At 39.2% G+C, this 23980-nt stretch overlaps 1 protein-coding gene across 1 annotated transcript in view; it reads left to right on the forward strand.

The window, feature by feature from the left end:
• Positions 1-23980, forward strand: part of LOC124790100 (DIS3-like exonuclease 2) — a 227914-nt gene that overhangs the window by 20233 nt on the left and 183701 nt on the right. Inside the window, exons 3-4 of the mRNA XM_047257666.1 lie at positions 2268-2376; positions 10249-10302. Coding sequence (XP_047113622.1) covers positions 2268-2376; positions 10249-10302 — 163 coding nt within the window. The remainder of the gene's footprint in view (positions 1-2267; positions 2377-10248; positions 10303-23980) is intronic.

Below are 23980 nucleotides of genomic sequence, written 5' to 3' on the forward strand. Positions count from 1 at the left end.
TCTCTTTCAAATTCTGTAGGTGGCAGGGGTAAAATACAGGGAGCGAAAGGCTATTTACAATTTGTACAGAAAGCCGATGGCAGTTACAAGAGTCGAGGGACAAAAAGGGAAGCAGTGGTTGGGAAGGGAGTGAGACAGGGTTGTAGCCTCTCCCCGATGCTATTCAATCTGTATATTGAGCAAGCAGTAAAGGAAACAAAAGAAAAGTTCGGAGTAGGTATTAAAATCCATGGAGAAGAAATAAAAACTTTGTGGTTTGCCGATGACATTGTAATTCTGTCAGAGACAGCAAAGGACTTGGAAGAGCAGTTGAATGGAATGGACAGTGTCTTGAAAGGAGGATATAAGAAGAACATCAACAAAGGCAAAACAAGGATAATGGAATGTAGTCGAGTTAACTCGGGTGATGCTGAGGGAATTAGATTAGGAAATGAGACACTTAAAGTAGTAAAGGAGTTTGGCTATTTGGGGAGCAAAATAACTGATGATAGTCAAAGTAGAGAGGATATAAAATGTAGACTGGCAATGGCAAGGAAAGCGTTTCTGAAGAAGAGAAATTTGTTAATACTGAGTATAGATGTAAGTGTCAGAAAGTCGTTTCTGAAAGTATTTGTATGGAGTGTAGCCATGTATGGAAGAGAAACATGGACGATAAATAGTTTGAACAAGAAGAGAATAGAAGCTTTCGGAATGTGGTGCTACAGAAGAATGCTGAAGATTAGATGGGTAGATCACATAACTAATGAGGAGGTATTGAATGGAATTGGGGAGAAGAAGAGTTTGTGACACAACTTGACTAGAAGAAGGGATCGGTTGGTAGGACATACTCTGAGGCATCAAGGGATCACCAATTTAGTATTGGAGGGCAGCGTGGAGGGTAAAAATCGTAGAGGGAGACCAAGAGATGAATGCACTGAACAGATTCACAGGGATGTAAGCTGCAGTAGGTACTGGGAGATGAAGCAGCTTGCACAGGATAGAGTAGCATGGAGAGCTGCATCAAACCAGTCTCAGGACTGAAGACAACAACAACAACTACATACCGTGAACCATCAGAGTACCAGATGCCATTGATGTGATCAAGTTTTCATCACATTGAAAGTGACATACATACATAAGTATATGTGTGCAAATGCATGTGATGAAAACCAATAACCCTATTCCAGAGGTGTGTGCAGGCAAGTTTTGCAAGTCCTTCTTGGTGTACTAGCTTAACTGAAGACAATGCTCACTCATGTAGTATACACTATAGGCTTGCCTATCCAAGACTGGTGGAACTCTTCTGCTTGCTGCATCTGCCTTGCTTGATGTTTTATGGCTTCTATATAAGATATTTTGGGCTATTTGCTTACAAATGGGATGTGATTGTGTCACTTTTTACCTCCAGTTCACAAACAGTGAGGATGAAATAAGTGATTTCTCAATTTGTATGACCTCTTACTGGACTGATAAAAGTGGCTTGTACTGTGTGTCTCTACTTAAGTTACAAAGCTCACAGTTAATATTTGTATTTAGATGATTTTTTAAAATGAGAATCCTTCATGATTAGGCCATTACACCACAGATGACTTTGCACTCCATATTTACTCAAGGTAAGACACAAATAATTTGAATTCAGCCAATGTAAAAATTCCCAGAAGGTAAAAAAAAAAAAAAAAAAAATTGTAAATTGTAGAGAATAATAATGCTCTCATCTACCGCTCTAAATTAATACTCTGATGTACATCAAATTCTTAATCCAGAGTGAAATTTTCCAATTAGGTTGTGTTAAAGAATGAATCATTTTCTGTAGAACACAGTATAAAATTTTACTATGTTCTAGCACATTCTTACAGTCATGTTCACACTCGTTGAAACAGAGAAATTATGGACCTGTAATGTTTCTCCTGTATATAATTATGTTCACACACACACACACACACACACACACACACACACACACACACACACACACCTCTTATTTGTGCCCTCTCTGACTAGTTTGAATGATAGTAAAAACTATTGCCTCTCGTTGCTTTGCAGAAAAGGATGTAATTAAATCATTCCTGTCATTTGCAAATAAACTGAAAAAATTGTATTTTCAAATTAAAACAACATAATGTTTGTGGCTCTGTTTATTTGAAGGTTACTTATGACATGTGCTTCTGTGTTAAATTTTCAATGTATTATTGCTATTTGATTTAGTATCGCCATAAAGTCAGTTCCAAAAAATATTTATCCAGTTTGTTACTTCAATAATCTGTTGTTCTTAAATTTTAAAATTTTAGTGGCCATAATGGAAACCCGCGAAAAAGTACCAACAAAGCACAGGGCTTTGAAAAATACCTTCCGCAAAGAGAGATAGAGGAAGGACTCCAGAATGGTACACTAATTAAGGTAAGTATTGCAGTGAAGTTGACACTACTACTTTTTTTTTTTTTTTAAAAATTTTTTTTTTAAAAAAAAGAACATACACATTGTCAGATGGAAGTATGCAATTGTTAAACATTCAGACAATAATTTATCATGTCAAGATTGCCATTGGTGCTGAATTTTCATGTGTCACATATTACACTAATGTATCACAAAGTGATTAATGTTGATAAGTATGGAAAAGAAAGAATTACATGAAAACAGTGAAACAAAAATATATCCCATACTAACTAGTAAATGATCTTTGCTTCTTGGGCTACTACAAGGTGTACAACTTTGCTTCAACCATTTGCCGATAGGTGGCGACAACAGTAAGTAGTGGTCGAAAGAAACAGATCGCAGACGTCAGGCAGTTAGCTTGGACCTCGGTCAACATAATCTCACTCAAACATTGGTCAATTTTTGTCTGCATCATAAAGTTATTCTTGATTGCGAATGTCAATTTACGAGCCTAATTCTCGTCATTTGCGGGAGTTGGTACCGTTTTGTTTCAGTATGAAGAAAACAGCGGCTGAGTCTCATCAAATGCTCTAAGTACTTATGGTAAGGATACTATTAGTGAAAGAATGTGTCATGAGTGGTTTCAACACTTCAAGAACAGTGATTTTAACGTCATAGACCGGCATAGTGGTGGAAGAGAGAATGTTTTCAAAGATGCAGAATTGGGGACATTGCTGAGTGAAGACTGACGTCAGACTCAAGAAGAATTGGCACGATTAGTGGGAGTGATACAGCAAGCCATTTGGAAATGTCTCAAGGCTATGGGCATGATTCAGAAAGAAGGAACTTGAGTCCTGTGTGAGCTGAAACTGAGAGATGTTGAATGACATTTGTGTGTTTGTGAACAGTTGCTTCAGAGGCAAAAACGGAAGGGAATTCTGCATCGCATTGTGACCGGGGATGAAAAATAGGTTCATTACGATAACCCTAAATGCAAAATATCATGGGGATATCCCGGCCATGCTTCCATGTTGGCGGCCAAACTGAATATTCACGGCTCCAAGATCATGCTCGGCATTTGGTGGGACCAGCTCAGCGGTCGTGTACTATGAGGTGTTAAAACAAAGTCAATCAATCACAGGTGATCATTATCGAATGAAATTAAAGCGTTTGAGCAGAGAATTAAAAGACAAACAGCCACAATACAGCGAGAGGCATGATAAAGTGATTTTGCAGCACGATAACGCTCGACCCCACATTGCAAAAGAGGTCAAAACGTACTTGGAAACATTGAAATGGGAAGTCCTACCCCACCTGCCATATTCTCCAGACATTGGTCTCTCTGACTATTACCTGTTCAGATCAATGGAACACGCCCTGGCTGACCAACACTTCTGGTCTCATGAAGAAGTCACAAGTTGGACTAGTTCGTGGATCGCTTCAAAAGGCGAACAGTTTTTCGACGCGGGATTCATACACTGTCCGAAAGATGGGAGAAAGTAGTAGCCAGTGATGGAAAATACTTTCAGTGATACATGTGTAACCAACTACCGCGCGGCCGATGTCCAGCAGTTGGTAAACAGCAGTAAACTTCTCATTCGACGGTGACCACCAATCATGGTACCTTACGCAAGAGCCAATAGACAACAGAGGTCACGTTCTCCCTCCACCGCAATTACCTATTAAAAATAAAGTTCCCTCTCCTTTTTCCTTAAGTGACTGATGAAACTAACTACCTTTTTAAAATTATGACGTAATGGCATGCGCAGTGAACACTAACAACAAAATATGAAGGACACTGCAAGGCTAGAACGCACCATTAGACCCAGAAGAAGGCTGCTGCAATCGTGGCCAAAACATTGGTTTTTCTCCAGCAGCAGTAGTTTTTTACATTATGACGCAATACCAAACCCAGAAAACTTTTATGTCGACTGTAACCAGTTTGTTTCATTAAAACCTCAAATGTTGGGGAAAAAATGGCGGGAGCAAAGTTGTACACCTTGTATTATAAAGGTATATGGAAACCATAATGTCTTCAAGTAAATTCTGCTGAAACAGAGATATTAAAATGCTGTAAAAATGCATTTTTCTTCACATTTCAAATTCTCTTTTCCTGTAAGATTTATAAAATTGAGTAATATGTTGTGACTGAATATGGCGTATTAGGAAAAAAAAAAAAAAACCGGCCTATAAGCAATGAGAGATATTCCTAACACTTTAATTATCAGTATGAAAAAAGTAGATTTTTTTTCTGCACACATCGGTAGCCCTATTACACATTGAAATCACTGTGTCAAAGTACCATAGTACACAGCTAGAAGAGCAAGATCAAACCCACATTGATATAGTGGACTACCATGCAGTAATTCATTTTCACCAGCAGTGGAAATGTTGCAGCAATGTCAGGTCAGTCCAGGTGGCTATTTTGTTGTGGCTCCTCTGATGGTGTGTTGCGGTAGTGTGACACAGGGATATCATTTCATGTCAGCTCTGTAGTGAAGTACCTGTAAATAAACAAAAGAATAAAGAATCTCACTAACATAACAATTTTATTTTTCTTGAAGTGATAACTAATACTATACAAGTACACCCTATAGTTACAAAAGTCAGCTCTACTGTCTGTTAATAAAATAAGATAAAGAAACGTCTCATGTGGTCTTTGGTATTCAGTAAGGATATCAAATTAACTAAATGTTTTAATTATTTGTTACTGTTCCCATGCATGCCGCACCCCCCCCCCCCCCCCCCCCCCCCCTTGCCAGTCTTCCCTCCTCCATCCCCACCCTCCTGCTTTCATGTTATTCTCATCATTTACAACTGCCAGTGATACTAGTAAAATCTAAAGAATGGCTTATGACATCCAACAAAACAGACTGTGCATGAACGTCAACAATGTGTATTTATTATTAAGTGTTTGGGGATGCTATCAAATTTAACAGCTTTAACTAGTAAGGTGATCAATGTATCTTTATAAAATGCAGGCAGTGGAAGTATTATTATTATTTACTCACCTTTTACTCCAGGAATTCTAGCTGTTCTCTTTGCTTGAACAGTGTTATTAATTGTTTGCCAAGAGTGAGCAAGTGTTTAAAATTCACTTCCACAGGTTAATTACCTTAACTTTACACTACAAAATATTTGTTAAGTTGCTGTTTAAGTAGTTGTATCAGCTGAAATACTAATCACTAATTTATGTAGTTACGTTTTATTGCTCCATAGTGTAGCCATTCGAAAATGATTTTGAATTGTTGCATTTCTTGTCAGGACGGCACTGACTGCTTATATATTTTGCTGACCATTCTTCCCACCCCTTCATCCTGCGTTACAGTGTCTCCCAGTAATTTGTTTTTCACATTCCACTACTGCAATGTTGTTGGATTGAGGGAAATCACTTTAACAATACTGGCTCTGTTGTCTCCATAGTAATACTGGTATATCAAATAGAACACATACTTAGCCAATTATTTGTAGTGTTCCATTATAGACTTTATATTTTGAGTCACTTTAAACATCAAGTCATATTTGTCAAGTCTAGCAAAAAGTAAATTTAAAAACAAAGATGATGTGACATACCATACGAAAGCGCTGGCAGGTCGATAGAAACACAGACAGACACATACATACACACAAAATTCAAGCTTTCGCAACAAACTGTTGCCTCATCAGGAAAGAGGGAAGGAGAGGGAAAGACGAAAGGAAGTGGGTTTTAAGGGAGAGGGTAAGGAGTCATTCTAATCCCGGGAGCGGAAAGACTTACCTTAAGGGGAAAAAAGGACGGGTATACACTCGCGCGCACACACACACACACACACACACACATCCATCCACACATATACAGACACAAGCAGACATATTTAAAGACAAAGAGTCTCTTTGTCTTTAAATATGTCTGCTTGTGTCTGTATATGTGTGGATGGATGTGTGTGTGTGTGCGCGAGTGTATACCCGTCCTTTTTTCCCCCTAAGGTAAGTCTTTCCACTCCTGGGATTGGAATGACTCCTTACCCTCTCCATTAAAACCCACATCCTTTCGTCTTTCCCTCTCCTTCCCTCTTTCCTGATGAGGCAACAGTTTGTTGCGAAAGCTTGAATTTTGTGTGTATGTATGTGTCTGTCTGTGTTTCTATAGACCTGCCAGCGCTTTCGTATGGTAAGTCACATCATCTTTGTTTTTAAATATATTTTTCCCTGCATGGAATGTTTCCCTCTATTATATTGATATCTAGAAAAAAGTAACATATTGCTAGACTTAAAATTGGGTAAGTGTGATTCATAGTGCCAAAATGCTAATTATTAAGAGTGCAAACATCCACTACAGTCTCTCATTATGGCTTAAGATACTACTCTGAGATTTCTGATATTAAAAGCAATAGTGAAACTGCAATAAATTTTGATACACTGGCCTAAATATACACTCAGGGTTCCTCTTTGCTGATAGTAACATCACATTTTTGGATTGTAATTTAAAATTGTATTAAATCTTTCAAGTAAGATAGTTTCAGGTCTGTGTGTTAGGAGGTCACAAGTTGTTGTTGTTGTTGTTGTTGTTGTGGTCTTCAGTCCTGAGACTGGTTTGATGCAGCTCTCCATGCTACCCTATCCTGTGCAAGCTTCTTCATCTCCCAGTACCTACTGCAACCTACATCCTTCTGAATCTGTTCAGTGTATTCATCTCTTGGTCTCCCTCTACGATTTTTACCCTCCACGCTGCCCTCCAGTACTAAATTGGTGATGCCTTGATGCCTCAGAACATGTCCTACCAACTGATCCCTTCTTCTAGTCAAGTTGTGCCACAAACTCCTCTTCTCCCCAAATTCTATTCAATACCTCCTCATTAGTTATGTGATCTACCCACTTAATCTTCAGCATTCTTCTGTAGCACCACATTCCGAAAGCTTCTATTCTCTTCTTGTCCAAACTATTTAACGTCCATGTTTCACTTCCATACACGGCTACACTCCATACAAATACTTTCAGAAACAACTTCCTGACACTTAAATCTATACTCAATGTTAACAAATTTCTCTTCTTCAGAAAAGCTTTCCTTGCCACTGCCAGTCTACATTTTATATCCCCTCTACATCGACCATCATCAGTTATTTTGCTCCCCAAATAGCCAAACTCCTTTACTACTTTAAGTGTCTCATTTCCTAATCTAATTCCCTCAGAATCACCCGAGTTAACTCGACTACATTCCATTATCCTCGTTTTGCCTTTGTTGATGTTCATATTATACCCTCCCCTCAAGACACTGTTCATTCCGTTCAACTGCTCTTCCAAGTCTGTTGTTGTCTCTGACAGAATTACAATGTCATCGGCAAACCTCAAAGTTTTTATTTCTTCTCCATGGATTTTAATTTCCATTACTGCTTGCTCAATATACAGATTGAATAGCATCCGGGAGAGGCTACAACCCTGTCTTACTCCCTTCCCAACCACTGCTTCCCTTTCGTACCCCTCGACTCTTATAACTGCCATCTGCTTTCTGTACAAATTGTAAATAGCCTTTCGCTCCCTGTATTTTACCCCTGCCACCTACAGAATTTGAAAGAGAGTATTCCAGTCAACATTGTCAAAATCTTTTTCTAAGTCTACAAATGCTAGAAACATAGGTTTGCCTTTCCTTAATCTTTCTTCTAAGATAAGTCGTAGGGTCAGTATTGCCTCACGTGTTCCAACATTTCTACGGAATCCAAACTGATCTTCCCCGAGGTCGGCTTCTACCAGTTTTTCCATTTGTCTGTAAATAATTCGCGTTAGTATTTTGCAGCTGTGACTTATTAAACTGATAGTTCAGTAATTTTCACATCTGTCAACACCTGCTTTCTTTGGGATTGGAATTATTATATTCTTCTTGAAGTCTGAGGGTATTTCGCCTGTCACATACATCTTGCTCACCAGATGGTAGAGCTTTGTCAGGACTGGCTCTCCCAAGGCTGTCAGTAGTTCTAATGGAATGTTGTCTACTCCTGGAGCCTTGTTTTGACTCAGGTCTTTCAGTGCTCTGTCAAACTCTTCACACAGTATCATATCTCCCATTTCATCTTCATCTACCTCCATTCCATTCCATTCCATTCCATACCATTTCCATAATATTGTCCTCAATAACATCGCCCCTATATAGAACCTCTATATACTCCTTCCATTGTTTGGCTTTCCCTTCTTTGCTTAGAACTGGGTTTCCATCTGAGCTCTTGATATTCATGCAAGTGGTTCTCTTTTCTCCAAAGGTCTCTTTAATTTTCCTGTAGGCAGTATCTATCTTACCCCTCGTGAGATAAGCCTCTACATCCTTACATTTGTCCTCTAGCCGTCCCTGCTTAGCCATTTTGTACTTCCTGTTGATCTCATTTTTGAGACGTTTGTATTCCTTTTTTCATGCTTCACTTACTGCATTTTTATATTTTCTCCTTTCATCAATTAAATTCAGTATCTCTTCTGTTGCCCAAGGATTTCTACTAGCCCTTGTCTTTTTACCTACTTGATCCTCTGCTGCCCTCGCTATTTCACTCCTCAAAGCTACCCATTCTTCTTCTAATGTATTTCTTTCCCCCATTCCTGTCAATTGTTCCCTTATGCTCTTCCTGAAACTGTACAACCTCTGGTTCTTTCAGTTTATTCCAGTCCCATCTCCTTCAATTCCCACCTTTTTGCAGTTTCTTCAGTTTTAATCTACAGGTCATAACCAATAGATTGTTGTCAGAATCCACATCTGCCCCTGGAAATGTCTTCCAATTTAAAATCTGGTTCCTAAATCTCTGTCTTACCATTATATAATCTATCTGAAACCTTCTAGTATCTCCAGGGTTCTTCCATGTATACAACCTCCTTTCATGATTCTTGAACCAAGTGTTAGCTATGATTGTTATGCTCTGTGCAAAATTCTACCAGGCAGCTTCCTCTTTCATTTCTTAGCCCCAATCCATATTCACCTACTACGTTTCCTTCTCTTCATTTTCCTACTGTCGAATTCCAGTCACCCATGACTATTATTAAATTTTCGTCTCCCTTTAGTACCTGAATAATTTCTTTTATCTCATCATATATTTCATCAATTTCTTCATCATCTGCAGAGCTAGTTGGCATAAATACTTGTACTACTGTAGTAGGCGTGGGCTTCGTTTCTATCTTGGCCACAATAATGCGTTCACTATGCTGTTTGTAGTAGCTTACCCGGGCTCCTATTTTTTTATTCATTATTAAACCTACTCCTATATTACCCCTATTTGATTTTGTACTTATAATCCTGTATTCACCCGACCAAAAGTCTTGTTCCTCCTGCCACCAAACTTCACTAATTCCCACTATATCTAACTTTAAACTATCCATTTTCCTTTTTAAATTTTCTAACCTACCTGCCCGATTAAGGGATCTGACATTCCATGCTGCGATCCGTAGAACGCCAGTTTTCTTTCTCCTGATAACAACGTCCTCTTGAGTAGTCCCCGCCCGGAGATCCGAATGGGGGACTATTTTACCTCCGGAATATTTTACCCAAGAGGACGCCATCATCATTTAATCATACAGTAAAGCTGCATGCCCTCGGGAAAAATTACGGCTGTAATTTCCCCTTGCTTTCAGCCGTTCACAGTACCACAACAGCAAGGCCATTTTGGTTAGTGTTACAGGGCCAGATCAGTCAATCATCCAGACTGTTGCCCCTGCAACTACTGAAAAGGCTGCTGCCCCTCTTCAGGGGCTCACAAGTTACTGTTTTCAAATATTTTATACAGTGACCAAGTCATTTTTTAATCTTACTTAAACTGTTAATTCTGCTGTATCATTGTTTTATATTATGACTGATAAATGTGCCACTTTGAATTCTTTGACCTCAAACTACTTAACAAATTTGTCATACTGTGAAACTATTACTAGTAATAGTTTTTTTTTCCCCAGGGTATTATCCGCATAAACCAGAGGAACTACAAGGAGTCATACATAAGTAACCCTGTAAGTCTTTGTCTGCTTTTATGAATTATTGTTTTTTTTCCTGCCTGAATTATTTTGAATTTTGGTAAATATAAGTTTTTTTTCCTTTTCTATTTGTGATCTATTGTTGCAGATCAATATTCAATAATTACTTAGAATATAACAGTTTGAATTCCAGAAGGATTGAATGACTGAGAATGCTATTTATACATTCACTCATCAAATATTACAAGCTGTAAATAATAATATCTCAGCAGGTCGTATTTTTGGTGGCTATTCCAAGACATTTAATTGTATAGACCATGTTAATCTCTAAGAAAAACTCCAGTTTTATGGAATTCATGGCTTTACACACAGCTGGTGTGAATCATACTTAACAAACAGATGCAAAAAGTAGTGCTGAATGATTTCGTGTCAGAAAGGTAGAATAATTTTAGTGACTGGGGAAAGATCACAAAGGGAGTCTCACAGAGTTCAATTTTGGGACCACCTCTATTTCCTTGTATAAGTGAATTATCTTCCACTTAACATTCAACAAGCGAAATTGTCCTTTTTTGCAGATGGTACTAGTATTACAATAAATCCCTTTAGAGAGAAACCAACAGAAGTGTTGGTAAATGAAATTTTCCAATGAGTTGTTATGTGATTATCTGAAAAGACTCTTCCTAAATTTTGAAAAAAAAAAAAAAAAAAGAACACTACATTCAGTTCTGTACAACAAATAGTCATACCAACAACTGATGTAGCACATGAGCAGCAGTCAGTAAATAGGGTAGAATGCTCCAAATTTTTGAAAACTTTAGCTGGAAGAAGCATATTACTGAGCTTCTCAAACAGTTCTTTGCAACCACTTCCGCTCTTTGTATAATTGCTTGTCTTTGAAACAAATGCATCAGCCTCCTGACACATTTTGCATATTTCCACTCAATAATGTCTTACAGAATAATTCTCTTAGAAAGAAAGTGAGCAGTAAGAACAATATGTTGTGTTTACCCACAGAAGTTATGTAGGTACCTCTTTAAAGAGCTAGGCATTTTACCTAAACCAGCACAGTAAATATTCGCTAATGAAATTCTTCATAAATCATTCATCACAATTTGAAAAGAACAGTGATGTCCATACCTACAATACTACAGGGAAAAATGACCTTTATTACCCATTGTTAAAGCTGTCAGTGGCTGTGAAAGGAGTTCAACAGGCAGCAAAAAGAATTTTTGATCATTGCCAAATGACTGATAGGTAGTGGAGCAAGTTTTACATCTAATTTAAATCCATTTCTTCTTTACAGTTCTTTTTATTCCATTGACAAATTTCTGCTTACAAACTGGTAGCCAGTAAGAGGAAAGCGTAGCTACATGAGTAGGTGAGAAGGACTAAAAATAATGTGTTCATTAAATCAACACTCATCACATATTCATATCCTGCAAACTGACTCATTCCACATCATTTCAATAAACGAATAATTCAAATAATCTATGGAACATGTAACTAACAAAGAAAAATTGTGGTAGTTTTAGGTATATGTAAAGAGATGGTCAGTATGATAACAAGGAGACAGTACTTTCGTTCAGGAGACAATGTAGCAAGTACAGCCAGTAGGCATGTTGAACAGGAGAAAAGAAAACTGTACAAAGTTTTCAGAACTGTTAGTTTGTCCTTGGGGAGGAAAGAGGGATACTTTGGGAAAGTTTGAAAAGGAATAGCTGGTCACTTGAGATTGAGAGGGATCCACCTGTTACTAAGACAGGGTGAGACAAAGGTGAAGGGGAAGAGAGTATGAGAGGTGAAAGGCAGTAATACGGTAAGCATTGAGCCAAATTTAGTGTGGAGATCATAGAATGACAGAGTGAGTAGTAAAGATGGATCAAGTGAAAGGGAGATGAGAAATGGAATGAATATTACAATTAGAACTGGAATGGAAGCTGGAGAGATGGAGTAAAACCAGAGAGAGAGAGAGAGAGAGAGAGAGAGAGAGAGAGAGAGAGAGGTGGGATGGGGGGGTGTAAAAGAGTTAAAAAGGTGTAGGGGTTGTTAATGGAGAGGTGGGGAGGTGGGATAATTATGATATAAACTGCCTGACAGAAAAAGTGAAGCACTCAGAAGAATATGAAGAAACAAAATGAAACTTCACTGATTGAGAGGGGATGTGATGTTAGTTTGGTGGTTACAAAAAGGAGTCAAATTTACAAAGCATATTACCGAGTCGATGAACACACTGTGACACCATTCATCAGCAAGGCATGCTTCCCAGTCACACCACTACTCTACACATAACTATATGTGTTGTGGTGGTAATGGCAATCCATGCCTGGGATGGTAATTCCTTAGTTTGGCTGCTATTAGAATCCAAAAAGTGGTGGGAGGTGACACAGAGTGTTGCAGGGAATCCATTATGTGTTCTTAAAGGGTAGGTGCAGATGTGTATGGTGTACAATACAGTGACACAACCTTGTCACATCTACCAGAATGTTGACGATGAGTATGCCTGCCCTCACAGTCTCATGTAGTCCAACATTGGGTCACTTGTCACCTGCAAATGCTGCGCAAATTTGTATATTGCAAGATTTGACCAGCTGGCCAGATGTAGACCCACAATGAGGCACCCTTAAAACCATAGTGCAGATAAATCTGTCTCAAACAGGTACATGTCCTCACCATGCCCTTCACAGTGATCAGTTGAAGTCTGATGCTCTTCACACTCCTTAAATACTTTACCGTTCTGCTTGTCACAGAGAACTGCAGCTGAAAGGGGTATCTTCAGAGACGGGGGAGGGGGGGGGGGGGGCAGCAGCCTTTTCAGCCTTTTCAACAGTTTCAGGGACAACTTTCTAGATGATCAATTGATCTCACATTGCTAGAATAATCATCATTGTCCTGCTGTGCTAGTATTTTGAAGAGCTGAAATCAAGGGGAAACTATTTTTTTTTCCATCAAGGGCATGTAGCTTTGCTATATAGGTTAATGATGATGGCATCCTCTTGAGTAAAACATTATAGTGCTAAAAGAGTCCCCCATTTGGATCTCTGGGTGGGGGCTATTCAGGAGGATTACATTGGGAAAAACAAAACTAGTATTCTACAGGTCAGATCGTGGAATGTTAGATCCCTTAATTGGGGAGGTAGGTTACAGAATTTGGAAAGGGAAATGGATAGGTTAAAGTTAGATATAATGGGAATTAGTGAAGTGCACTGACAGGACAGGACTTTTCGTCAGGTCAGTGCAGAGTTATCAGCACAAAATGAGACCAGAATATTGCAGGAGTAAGCCTAATAATGAATAAGAAAATAGGAATGCCCACAAACTACTGTGAACAGCATAGTGAATGCATTATCATAAACAAGATAGACACAAAGCCCCCAGCTATCACAGTATAACAAGATCGTATGCCAACTAGCTTTGCAGAAGATGGAGACTGAAAGAATGAATGATGAGAAACAGAAAAATATTCAGTTGGTTAAAGAAGATGAAAATTTAATAGTTACAGGTGAGTGGAATTCAGTAGTAGGAAAACAAAGTGTAGGAAAAATAGTCAGGGAATATGGACTAAGGGAAAGGGATGAAAGAGGAAACTGCATGCTAGAATGTTGCATAGAGCATAATTTAATCATCACTAGCACCTGGTTTAACAGTCATGAGAGAAGGGACTTAGGGACACTGGAAAGTTTGAGGTTGATTGTATAATAAGATAGATTTCGAAACCAGATTTCAGACTGTTAAGACATTTCCAGGGGGCAGATGTATGTTATGACCATAATTTTTTGGCAATGAACTGCAGGCTAAAACTGAAGAAATTGCAAGAAGACAGGTAATTGTGGAGAGATTATGCAAAAGATAATGCATAGTAGAAATCCTGGGATAACTAGGGAAATTTTGAATTTAATTGAAGAAAGAAGAAAATATCAGCGTATGAAGCAGGTGAAAGAGAATACAGAGCTCTAAAAAATGAGACTGACAGAAAGTTCAAAATGGCTAAGCAGCAATGGCTAGAGGACAAATGCAGGGCTGTAGAAGCATGCATAAATAGGAGAAAGGTAGATGCTTTCTATAGGAAGATTGAAGATAACCGTGGAAAAAGCAGAAGCAATTGTATGAACATGAAGAGCTCAGATGGCAAGCCAGTCCTAAACAAAAAGGGAAAGCTGAAAAGTGGAAGGAATACATAAAGGGGCTGTACAAGGAGAAAGAACTTCAGAACGATATTGTAGTAAGAGAACGTCTAGTAGGTGAAAATGAGATAGGAAATAAGATACTGTAAGAAGAATTTGACAGGGCTGTGAAAGATCTAAGTCAAAACACGGCTCCTGAAGTATATGACAATCCCTCAGAATTATAGAGACAGAATTGTACCACATGGTGTGCAAGATATGAGACAGGCGAAATACCCTGCAACTTAAGGAATAATGTAATAATTCTATTTCCAAAGAATGCAGGTGCTGACAGGTGTGAGTAAATTTTGAAATGGATTATTTACAACAACAAAAAATGGGAAAACTGGTAGGGGGCAGCATTGGGAAAGATCAGGTTGGACTTTGGAGGAATTTAAGAACTCGTGGAGCAATACTGACCATATGACTTATCTTAGAAGATGCATTGAAGAAAGGTAAACCTACATTTATAGCATATGTGAATAGAATAGTTTTTGACAAGGTTGACTTGACTACAGTGTTTGAAATTTTGCAATTAGCTGGCATATGGAGTGAAAGGTTATTTACAACTTGTATAGAAACCAGACTGCAGTTGTAACAGTCAAAATACTTGAAAAGCAAGCCATAGTCGAGGATGCAGTAAGACAAGGTTGTAGCCTGTCCCCAATGTTATTAAATCTGTACATTGAGCAAGCTGTGATGGAAATCAAGGAGAAATTCTCTCAAAGTGAATTGAAATTCAAGGAGAAGGAATAAAAACTTTGTGGTTTGCCAATGACACAGAGAGAACTATTGACTTGGGAGAGCAGTTGAATGGAATGGATAGTGTCTTGAAAAGAGATTATAAGATTTACATTGATAAAAGTAAAACAAGAGTAATGAAATGTAGTTGAAGTAAACCAGGCAATCCTGAAGGAATTGGATTAGAAAATGAGACACTGAAAGTAGTAGATGATTTTTGTTATTTGAGCAGCTTTTTGCTGATGGATGAACTAGGGAAGATATAAAATGCAGAGTAGCAATAGCAAGAAAAGGGTTTCTGAAATAGAGGAATTTGTAAACATGAAATTTAAATTGAAATTATAGGAAGTCTTAAGATATTTGCTTGGAATGTAGCTTTGTATGCCAATGAAATGTGGACAATAGGCAATCCAAACAAACAGAAGATAGCTTGGAATATCGAAGGAGGAGGTACTGAATCAAGTTGGGTGAAAAAAGAAATATAGGGCACAGCTTGACTAAAAGAAGTGTTCGGTTGATAGGTCACATCCTGCACCATCAAGGAATTGCCAGTGTGTGTTAATGGAAGTTTAGTTTCTGTGGCTGAGGTGCGCAACAGGTGACAGTTGAAATGCCCGGGTAACAATGACTACTTATTAACTAAAAATATTACTCAGTACAGTTTCTAGGGACAAGTTTCCACACTACTTAATTGCACACGATTTTGCAAAGTGGCATGCGGCTTTAATGAAAACGGTGTGTGAGTTGTGCCTATTCCTGATGTTTCCACACAATCTCTTGGAGTAGAGTTGATAGCAGCAGGGGCTACTGCTTACGTACAGTACACATCTGTAAGAGTGATGGTTGTGTCACAAGGTGTGTGCAATAGCAAGGAGTGTGGGTGGTAAAAATTGTAGAGGGAGACAAAGGCCTGAATACAATAAGAAGATTAAAAAAAGATGTAGGGTGTGGTAGTTATGCAGGGATTAAGAGGCTTGCACAGGATAGGCTAGCATGGAAAGCTGCATCAAACCAGTCTTTGAACTGAAGACCACAACAACAATCATTTATATATCTACCAATGATGTATGAAGCTACATTGATGTGCAACCATGTCATGTGGGCACTTCACTTTTTTTGTCAGGCAGTGTAAAAAGCCGTGTAATGAATTCTTGTTAGTTGGTAAAGACGCATGGTTTCACATGCTGCTCTGGCTTTAATGATGCGGGATTTGGTGGAATAGGAGTAACTGGTAGTGAATGAGTGGATGGGGACTTTGAACCTTGGAGATTGGGATGAAGATCTAGATATGTCACACAGTTTGACAAGTTTGTTGCAGAGTTTAGGAGGACAAAAGTGAGTTACACAGGGAGGGTATCTTGGAGCGATCATATTTTCAGTTCTTGAAGTTGTGCCATGGGTGGCCAAATGTAATAAAGACATTTGTGGCCTGGGTGGTAATGGGCTGCAAACAGGAATTCAGTTTTTGTTTTACTTTTCAAAAAAGTGAGGAACTCCTTGGTGTTGAGCAGTGTCTCTTCCAAATAGCTCACGAAAAGATTGAATAAGGTCAGGGCCATCCTAATTTCACAGATTTTGATGTAACTAGAGAGGTGATCTTACTGTTACCATCCAAAATTATTCTTCCCACTTCCACTCTCCTGTGTTTTCCATCGACTGTCACACACTGCCGTTCATAAACCATTACTTACTGAGATCATTGCCATGAGATGTGGTATGCTAGTTAGGCTTCAGAGCAGAAGAGTTGAAACCTCTACCCTGTCATCTAGATTTAGGTTTTTGTGGTTTATTCAAACGCTTAAAATAAATGATCAGTGTGGAACCAATAAAAAGATCATTCTCTGATTCATAACCATCCTTGGGATGTATGAACATGTTCTTGGTCTCTAATTATCCCACTGTCAATGGCTTATCACTGATTCTCACATTAGCATTCGTCAACTTTGGTCTAATTATTAACTTGCCTCCATTCTTGTCTCAGCCTTAACATCCTCCATCTTCTTGTTAAACCTAAGCTATGCTTACACCTGTGCACCTAGCACCGTGTGCCTGTACCCACGTGCAAGTTGAGGCTTGTGTGTAGGTGCATGCCTCTTCCCCAAAATGGGTGCGTTAGTGATTCTATTCACATCTAGAGAGAAGCATACATGTTACTCTATTCATCTATCTGCAGCTGCAGGTTAAATGGGCCTGTGATTGGACAGTGGGCAGAGGTCTTTTCTATCAGTGCCAGACAAGGGTGTTGGCAATGTGCATCAATGAGGCTGAAGTGCCAACATGTCCTCCAAAGGCATTCTGTGGCCACTGACCATTACATATTAGGGTTAATGTGGGGAACAAAACACCTTTTTGGATTTTTAACATTGAGAATGAACATGTACTTAATTAGTCTTACAAAATATATAATCTAAAAACAAAGATGATGTGACTTACCAAACGAAAGCACTGGCACGTCGATAGACACACAAACAAACACAAACATACACACAAAATTCTAGCTTTTGCAACCAACGGTTGCCTCGTCAGGAAAGAGGGAAGGAGAGGGAAAGACGAAAGGATTTGGGTTTTAAGGGAAAGGGTAAGGAGTCATTCCAATCCTGGGAGTGGAAAGACTTACCCTAGGGGGAAAAAAGGACGGGTATACACTCGCACACACACACACATATCCATCGTATATGTGTGGATGGATATGTGTGTGTGTGAGCGCGAGTGTATACCTGTCCTTTTTTCCCCCTAGGGTAGGTCTTTCCACTCCCAGGATTGGAATGACTCCTTACCCTTTCCCTTGAAACCCAAATCCTTTCGTCTTTCCCTCTCCTTCCCTCTTTCCTGACGAGGCAACCGTTGGTTGCAAAAGCTAGAATTTTGTGTGTATGTTTGTGTTTGTTTGTGTGTCTATCGACGTGCCAGCGCTTTCGTTTGGTAAGTCACATCATCTTTGTTTTTAGATATATTTTTTCTCACGTGGAATGTTTCCTTCTATTATATTCAAAATGTATAATCTTATTGATGACTTGTAAGTATGAAAAACTTAATATTAAGAAAACAGTAACTATCATCAAATCAAACATGTCTGTAAATTCCTTCCCTTTATATTATGAATGCGTAGTTTTGTTTCACATGGAGGGTTGTAGACTGAAGCATTAGAGAAAGTTTGAAATATCTGGGTATTTTATTGTTGCTCTGATGAATTTGATTTGCTGGCTAGGCTGAATGCATTGTGAATTGAAGTTTGTGAAGTATAGAGAGGAGAAGCTTCTGCAGTGTATAGATCTGGAACATACAAAGACTGGCTCGCAGCTAATGAAGAAATGCTGTATGTTAGATATTGGGTTTCTGGATCCATTTACAATCAAAAAATACATTTCTAGAATGAAATTTTCACTCTACAGCGGAGCGTGTGCTGATATGAAACTTCCTGGCAGATTAAAACTGTGTGCTGGACTGAGACTCAAACTCGGGACCTTTGCCTTTTGCGGGCAAGTGCGGTAGAGCACTTGCCCGCGAAAGGCAAAGGTCCCGAATTCGAGTCTCGGTCCGGCACACAGTTTTAATCTGCCGGGAAGTTTCAAAAAATACATTATGGAAGTGGAATTCTGCTGGAAGCTGGAGATGTGCTGTTGAGGTTTCTAATTTGTATCAGTAATTGTTCTTCAGAGGAAGTAAGAATATCGCACTTGTGAAACTCCGATGCACTGAGTGTCATTTGCAGGATCTGCATCCTCAGTTATGAGTACTCTAAGCTTGTATTTTAGACGGGTTTGAGTATTTGTAGCAGTGTTTTTCATTGTATCTTTTCCAAGAGTAAACTTGGAACTACTCCAACATATGGGATCCGACTTTCTTTTCTTCTCTCTCTGTTACGTCAGACCACTGATAATGAAGGAAATTACAAAATACTCGAATACTATACCATTGGTGACAAGGTTTGCTGTGATGCTTAGAATTTGAATTCTTGCTATTGAGAATAATTATCCCTTTTTGGAGTTCTAATTAAAGACATATACTGCAATGAAATCCATCATTATCTCAGAAATTTACCAAGTGCTTGTGAAATCCTTGGAAGTTAGGTTGGTGACAACTTAATGTTTCTTTCTCTGGAAAGTGAATTGCTTATTTCAAGCTTAATTTCTGCAGTCAGTAGCTCCAGAATGTGTGTTAATTTCTGAATATGCAAATGTGTGTGTTTGGTGGGGTGGGGGGATCTGATATTGTCACAGATATTTAATTAGATTTTTTATTTTTTTCTGTCTTCACTGTCCATAATCGAGAGAAGAGTTGTTGGAAGTTGTGTGAGGTTTTGAAATAAGGTAGAATTTCACACAATGTTTGGGGCTCTGAATAGCAATCAAATGGTTCTGTAGTACCCGTACAGCAGTGGAAGCAGGTATTTCAATTATAATCAAACAGTGGAAAATCCAGGATGGAATGCAACAATATTATGCCACTCCAGCAGCACACAATCATCATTCCACCATCACACTCAGTCTTTTTACTTCTCTCCTTTTCTGCTACTTCCTCCCCCCCCCCCCCCCTCCCCACCTCTCCCCAGGCCTCCATCTAACCTGCAGCACTTCACTGTCTGCCACACCCACCACCCTACCCCCCCCCCCCCCCCTCGTGCTAGCCTCCTCGTTACCCCCACCGTCGCCACTCCCATCATGCACTGATGCTGCAGCTTGCAGGGTGGTTTCATTTGTCTGAGACTGTAGTCGTATGTGTGAGTTGTCTCTCTCTCTCTGTCTCTCTCTCTCTCTCTCTCTCTCTCTCTCTCTCTCTCTCTCTCTGTGTGTGTGTGTGTGTGTGTGTGTGTGTGTGTGTGTGTGTGTGTGTGTGTGTGTGTTGTTGACGAAGGCCGTAATGGTCGAAAGCTTTATTTGTGACAGTCTTTTTGTTGTGTCTATCTGCAACTCAGTATTTCTGCTATATCGTATTTCCATTATAAGTATAATTTCGGCGTTCTTTTATTTTCACTTAACATGAACTATTCATGAAGCATAGGAGCTTGCAAAGGAGCCAGGCTTTAGGACACAAAAAGACCCAGAATCACCCCTCTTCTTCAATGTTTATTCATCGGAAATGTGAGTAGAAGCTTTTTCTTTTTGGTTGGCTTTTGATGTTTCCAGGTTTCTCGCATTTGCAAGGAACAGTAGACTGTCAGTTTCACTGTCTCTGTAAACTGTGGAATTAACCAGCCAGGAAAAAAGAAAATACCGTATTTACTCGAATCTGAGCCGCACCTGAAAAATGAGACTCGAAATCAAGGAAAAAAAATTTTCCCGAATCTAAGCCACACCTGAAATTTGAGACTCGAAAATCAAGGGTAGAGAAAAGTTTTAGGTCGCACCTCCAAATCGAAACAAAGTTCGCCTAGTTGTAATATGAGACACAATTTAGGTCGAATGAATGACGATACAGCTGCAGTAGTTTGGTTCGAGTCATAAGCTTAGCAGTTACGGTTTACCAGGTAGCCATTGCTACGCGTCACGCGCTCTGTCCGTATTTATACGGATATCCTTCCTTTTTCATGTGCTTCGTCTGGTTTGAATTGATTGCTTATTTTTCTTTGTTATAGGTGTTTACGTCACTCTAAGCTGAAAATGCATTACTGTACTGTGTCATGCATTGTTTGTCGCATTCTGATAGTGCGTGTTTACGGCCTGTCGCCGCTCGCGGCGTGGCTTGCTTTTGTGCGCGCTACCGCCGCTTACAAATAAAAAATAGAGAGCAGTCGTCTCATTAGCGAAACATTTGTTGTTACTTACACCACTTCTTTCTTTGATAATGATCAACAAGAACCAAATAATAGACTGCGTATGATAGATGATCTGAACGAAATTTTAGCGAAAATTTTTCTCCGTTTGAAAATCTTTGCAGGTGCCTCTTTAGTTCATTACATTCTGCACAGAAATTAGTCATCTTAGATTTAAAAATCTAGTCAGTTGCCGTGCTTCATTTCTGACTGTATCACTATCAGGCATAAGAATAATACGAATATAAACATGACATGATATGTATATTCTTCCGCGTTTGCTGTTGTCTCACTCTAGTTTCATAGTTTATTAGGCAGACAGAATTTAAATGAGATAGTAGCAAACACGAAACAATACTTGGCAAAATGTTTATATTCGTATTAATCTTATGGCGAAGAGAATACTACATGTGATTCACAATTCATAAAAGCTCCTATTAGCAACCATCTCTTCTCACAGGTAGGAAAAAATTCAGAACGTAGAGTTGGCCATATTGACAAACATCCCAAACAGTCTTGCCAGTCGGATTTTCGTAGTACATTGACATGCTGCTACATTCGAAGATCAACAATACAGAATTTGTATTTACTTCGTTGGATAATGTACCAAAACGCAGTGGTTGAAACTCTGAGCGGAGGAAAAAGGCTCGTCTTCCACTTTTTTTTTTAATTTATTTACTGACGCAGAGATTTTGGTACCAGTATTTATCTTTGTGCCTACAAAGCATGCCTGTGTGGCGCTACATATATTCGACGGCAGAAGTTAGTTGTGGCGGCACCCACCAACATTTTTCAGAACTCCCGCTTGTTTTGCACTCGATTCTAAGCCGCAAGTGGTTTTTTGGATTACAAAAACCGGAAAAAAAGTGCGGCTTAGATTCGAGTAAATACGGTATATGTCAATACACTTCAACTTCCATATGTTTGTTATTAGACCACTTGGTCAGAGTTCTAACCTAAAGGCATTCATAATCAGGTGATCCTACGTCTGAATGTTACTCAAGAGTCCTCAGGGTCTTTGGCTGTATTGGCTGGAAGTTGTTTTCCTATCACAAGGGCAAGATAGTATCATCATCCCAATGTTTCACCCATGCAAAAATCCAACATCTGTCGACAACTACTTTCTGATGATCCTCACCAATGTGTTCTGCAAACTGCATGAAGGGATGGTAGCTGGAAGATTATGTTTAGTCTTGAATTGGAGGGCCTTTTGTCCCCCTATCAATGTGAATCAGTGTGGCTTCTCGGTGAGATGATCCACAACCAACCATTTGGTTAGGTAGGAAACAGCAATCTGACAAATTTTTTCTAGAGACCAGCACGTCTTTCACCAGTCTTTTTTTTACGTACATAAGGTACACGCTACCATTTAGTAACATCAGACTTTTCATGCCCTCCTCAACTGAGGCTTTTGAGGCCCTCTTCTGATTTTTATTCATCAGTTTTTGTTCGGCAATTGTTTTGGTTTAGAGTTGCTATGTCATTTAGTGCCTCATGAGTCCAAGAGAATGGCATCCTTCACAGCTCTATGCTGAGTGTTTCTCTTCCTCACAACCATCATAGACTCGTGATCTCCATCAGACCATTGGTCATGCCATGTTGCTTGGCAGTGACTTTTACATTTGGTATAGCTCCCGGTCTGTAGCATTCGGCTGAATGCAAGTTCCAAGGTGCCATTCAAAAGGCCTTTGCTTGGGCCAATTTCCCATGGCTTATTGTTACGCAGTATGTGGACATCATTGCACAGTCCCAGTTTTTCAGACTCCTATTCGATAAAAAGCTGAGTCTGGTCATCTAAAGACTAGTTTGAATGCAGAAACCTAATGCTCTTCGCTACCTTGCCCACACCTCTTGGGATGCAGATTGACCTGCTCTCCTCCATATTTACTGGACCCATGGCTCATTCTGATTGGTTGCTGTGACTCAATGGCATGTCCATTCTTGAAATTGTTGGAACCATTCGATCATCATGGAGTAAAACTAGCCATCAATGCTTCCTAGATTAATCCTATAGATAGTCCCCTTGCTGAAGTGAGGAACTCCCCTTTTCAGTTCAGATTGTACCAACTCTTGCTCACTTAAGCAATCACCATGTAACAGTTTCCTAAATATCTAACTTGGCACATTAATTTTTGCTTAGAAGTTATATCAACACTGTACCTCTTGTCCACGGATAGGTTTAGCTGATGGAACGCACTTCAAGGCCCTCTTCTGGCACCTCTGGCTAACTTCCTTAGACTGTGCTTCCTGTATATGCTCCTTGGTTTGTACCCAGACCACAAATTACAACCGATCTATTTCAGGGACCTAAAATTTTAGTGCCATGACCGTTCGGTGTTAGTTACTTTGTTTTTCAGCTACCATTTTTACTGGTTTAAAAAGTGGGTAAGATGAGATATGCTTTTACATCTCCCACTCATCAAGAACAAGATTTGTTACTGGATACATTTATTGTTTTTATGGAGGAGTTGATAGCCATTAACAGAGCCCAAGGTTTTTTTAAACAGATCTCCCTTGATTGCATTTTAATTTGTAGACACTCAGTGAGAAGTCTCCAGGCTATTGATCAATCTTATTCTTCTCATGCTGTGATATCCATTACTCTGACTTTATCTTTTACCTTAGTTGCCGTGCCTGTCCAGTTGTCTTTGTCAGCGTTCCAGGTCATGTGGATACCTGGGAAATGAACAGTTTCCATTGATTTATGGTTATGGTCGTTTATGTTTCAAGCACAAAGTTTGAATAACTATGTATGTCTTATTTAATGCAGACTTTGTCTTCTTCTGCAACTTATTTTGTGCTGGAAGTGGAAAAGGTCTTTCTAAAAAATTTCAGCTTGCCAACAATGAATGTAGAGGCCTTCATCATCAATATGAACACCTTGAACAATACTTTATGACAAAAGAGAAGGCTCTCTCTGTATTGGTGACATCATTGCGATTGTCACCAAAGTCCTTCTTCCATGGAGTATGGTGTATCTCCAAGGCAGGATCTGATGACATGGAATAAACCACTGACCATGACATGGAATAAACCACTGACCAGGAAGTGCTGCAGTGTG

This window comes from Schistocerca piceifrons, chromosome 3, assembly GCF_021461385.2.
Source record: "Schistocerca piceifrons isolate TAMUIC-IGC-003096 chromosome 3, iqSchPice1.1, whole genome shotgun sequence".
In the NCBI taxonomy this organism is placed as follows: domain Eukaryota; kingdom Metazoa; phylum Arthropoda; class Insecta; order Orthoptera; family Acrididae; genus Schistocerca; species Schistocerca piceifrons.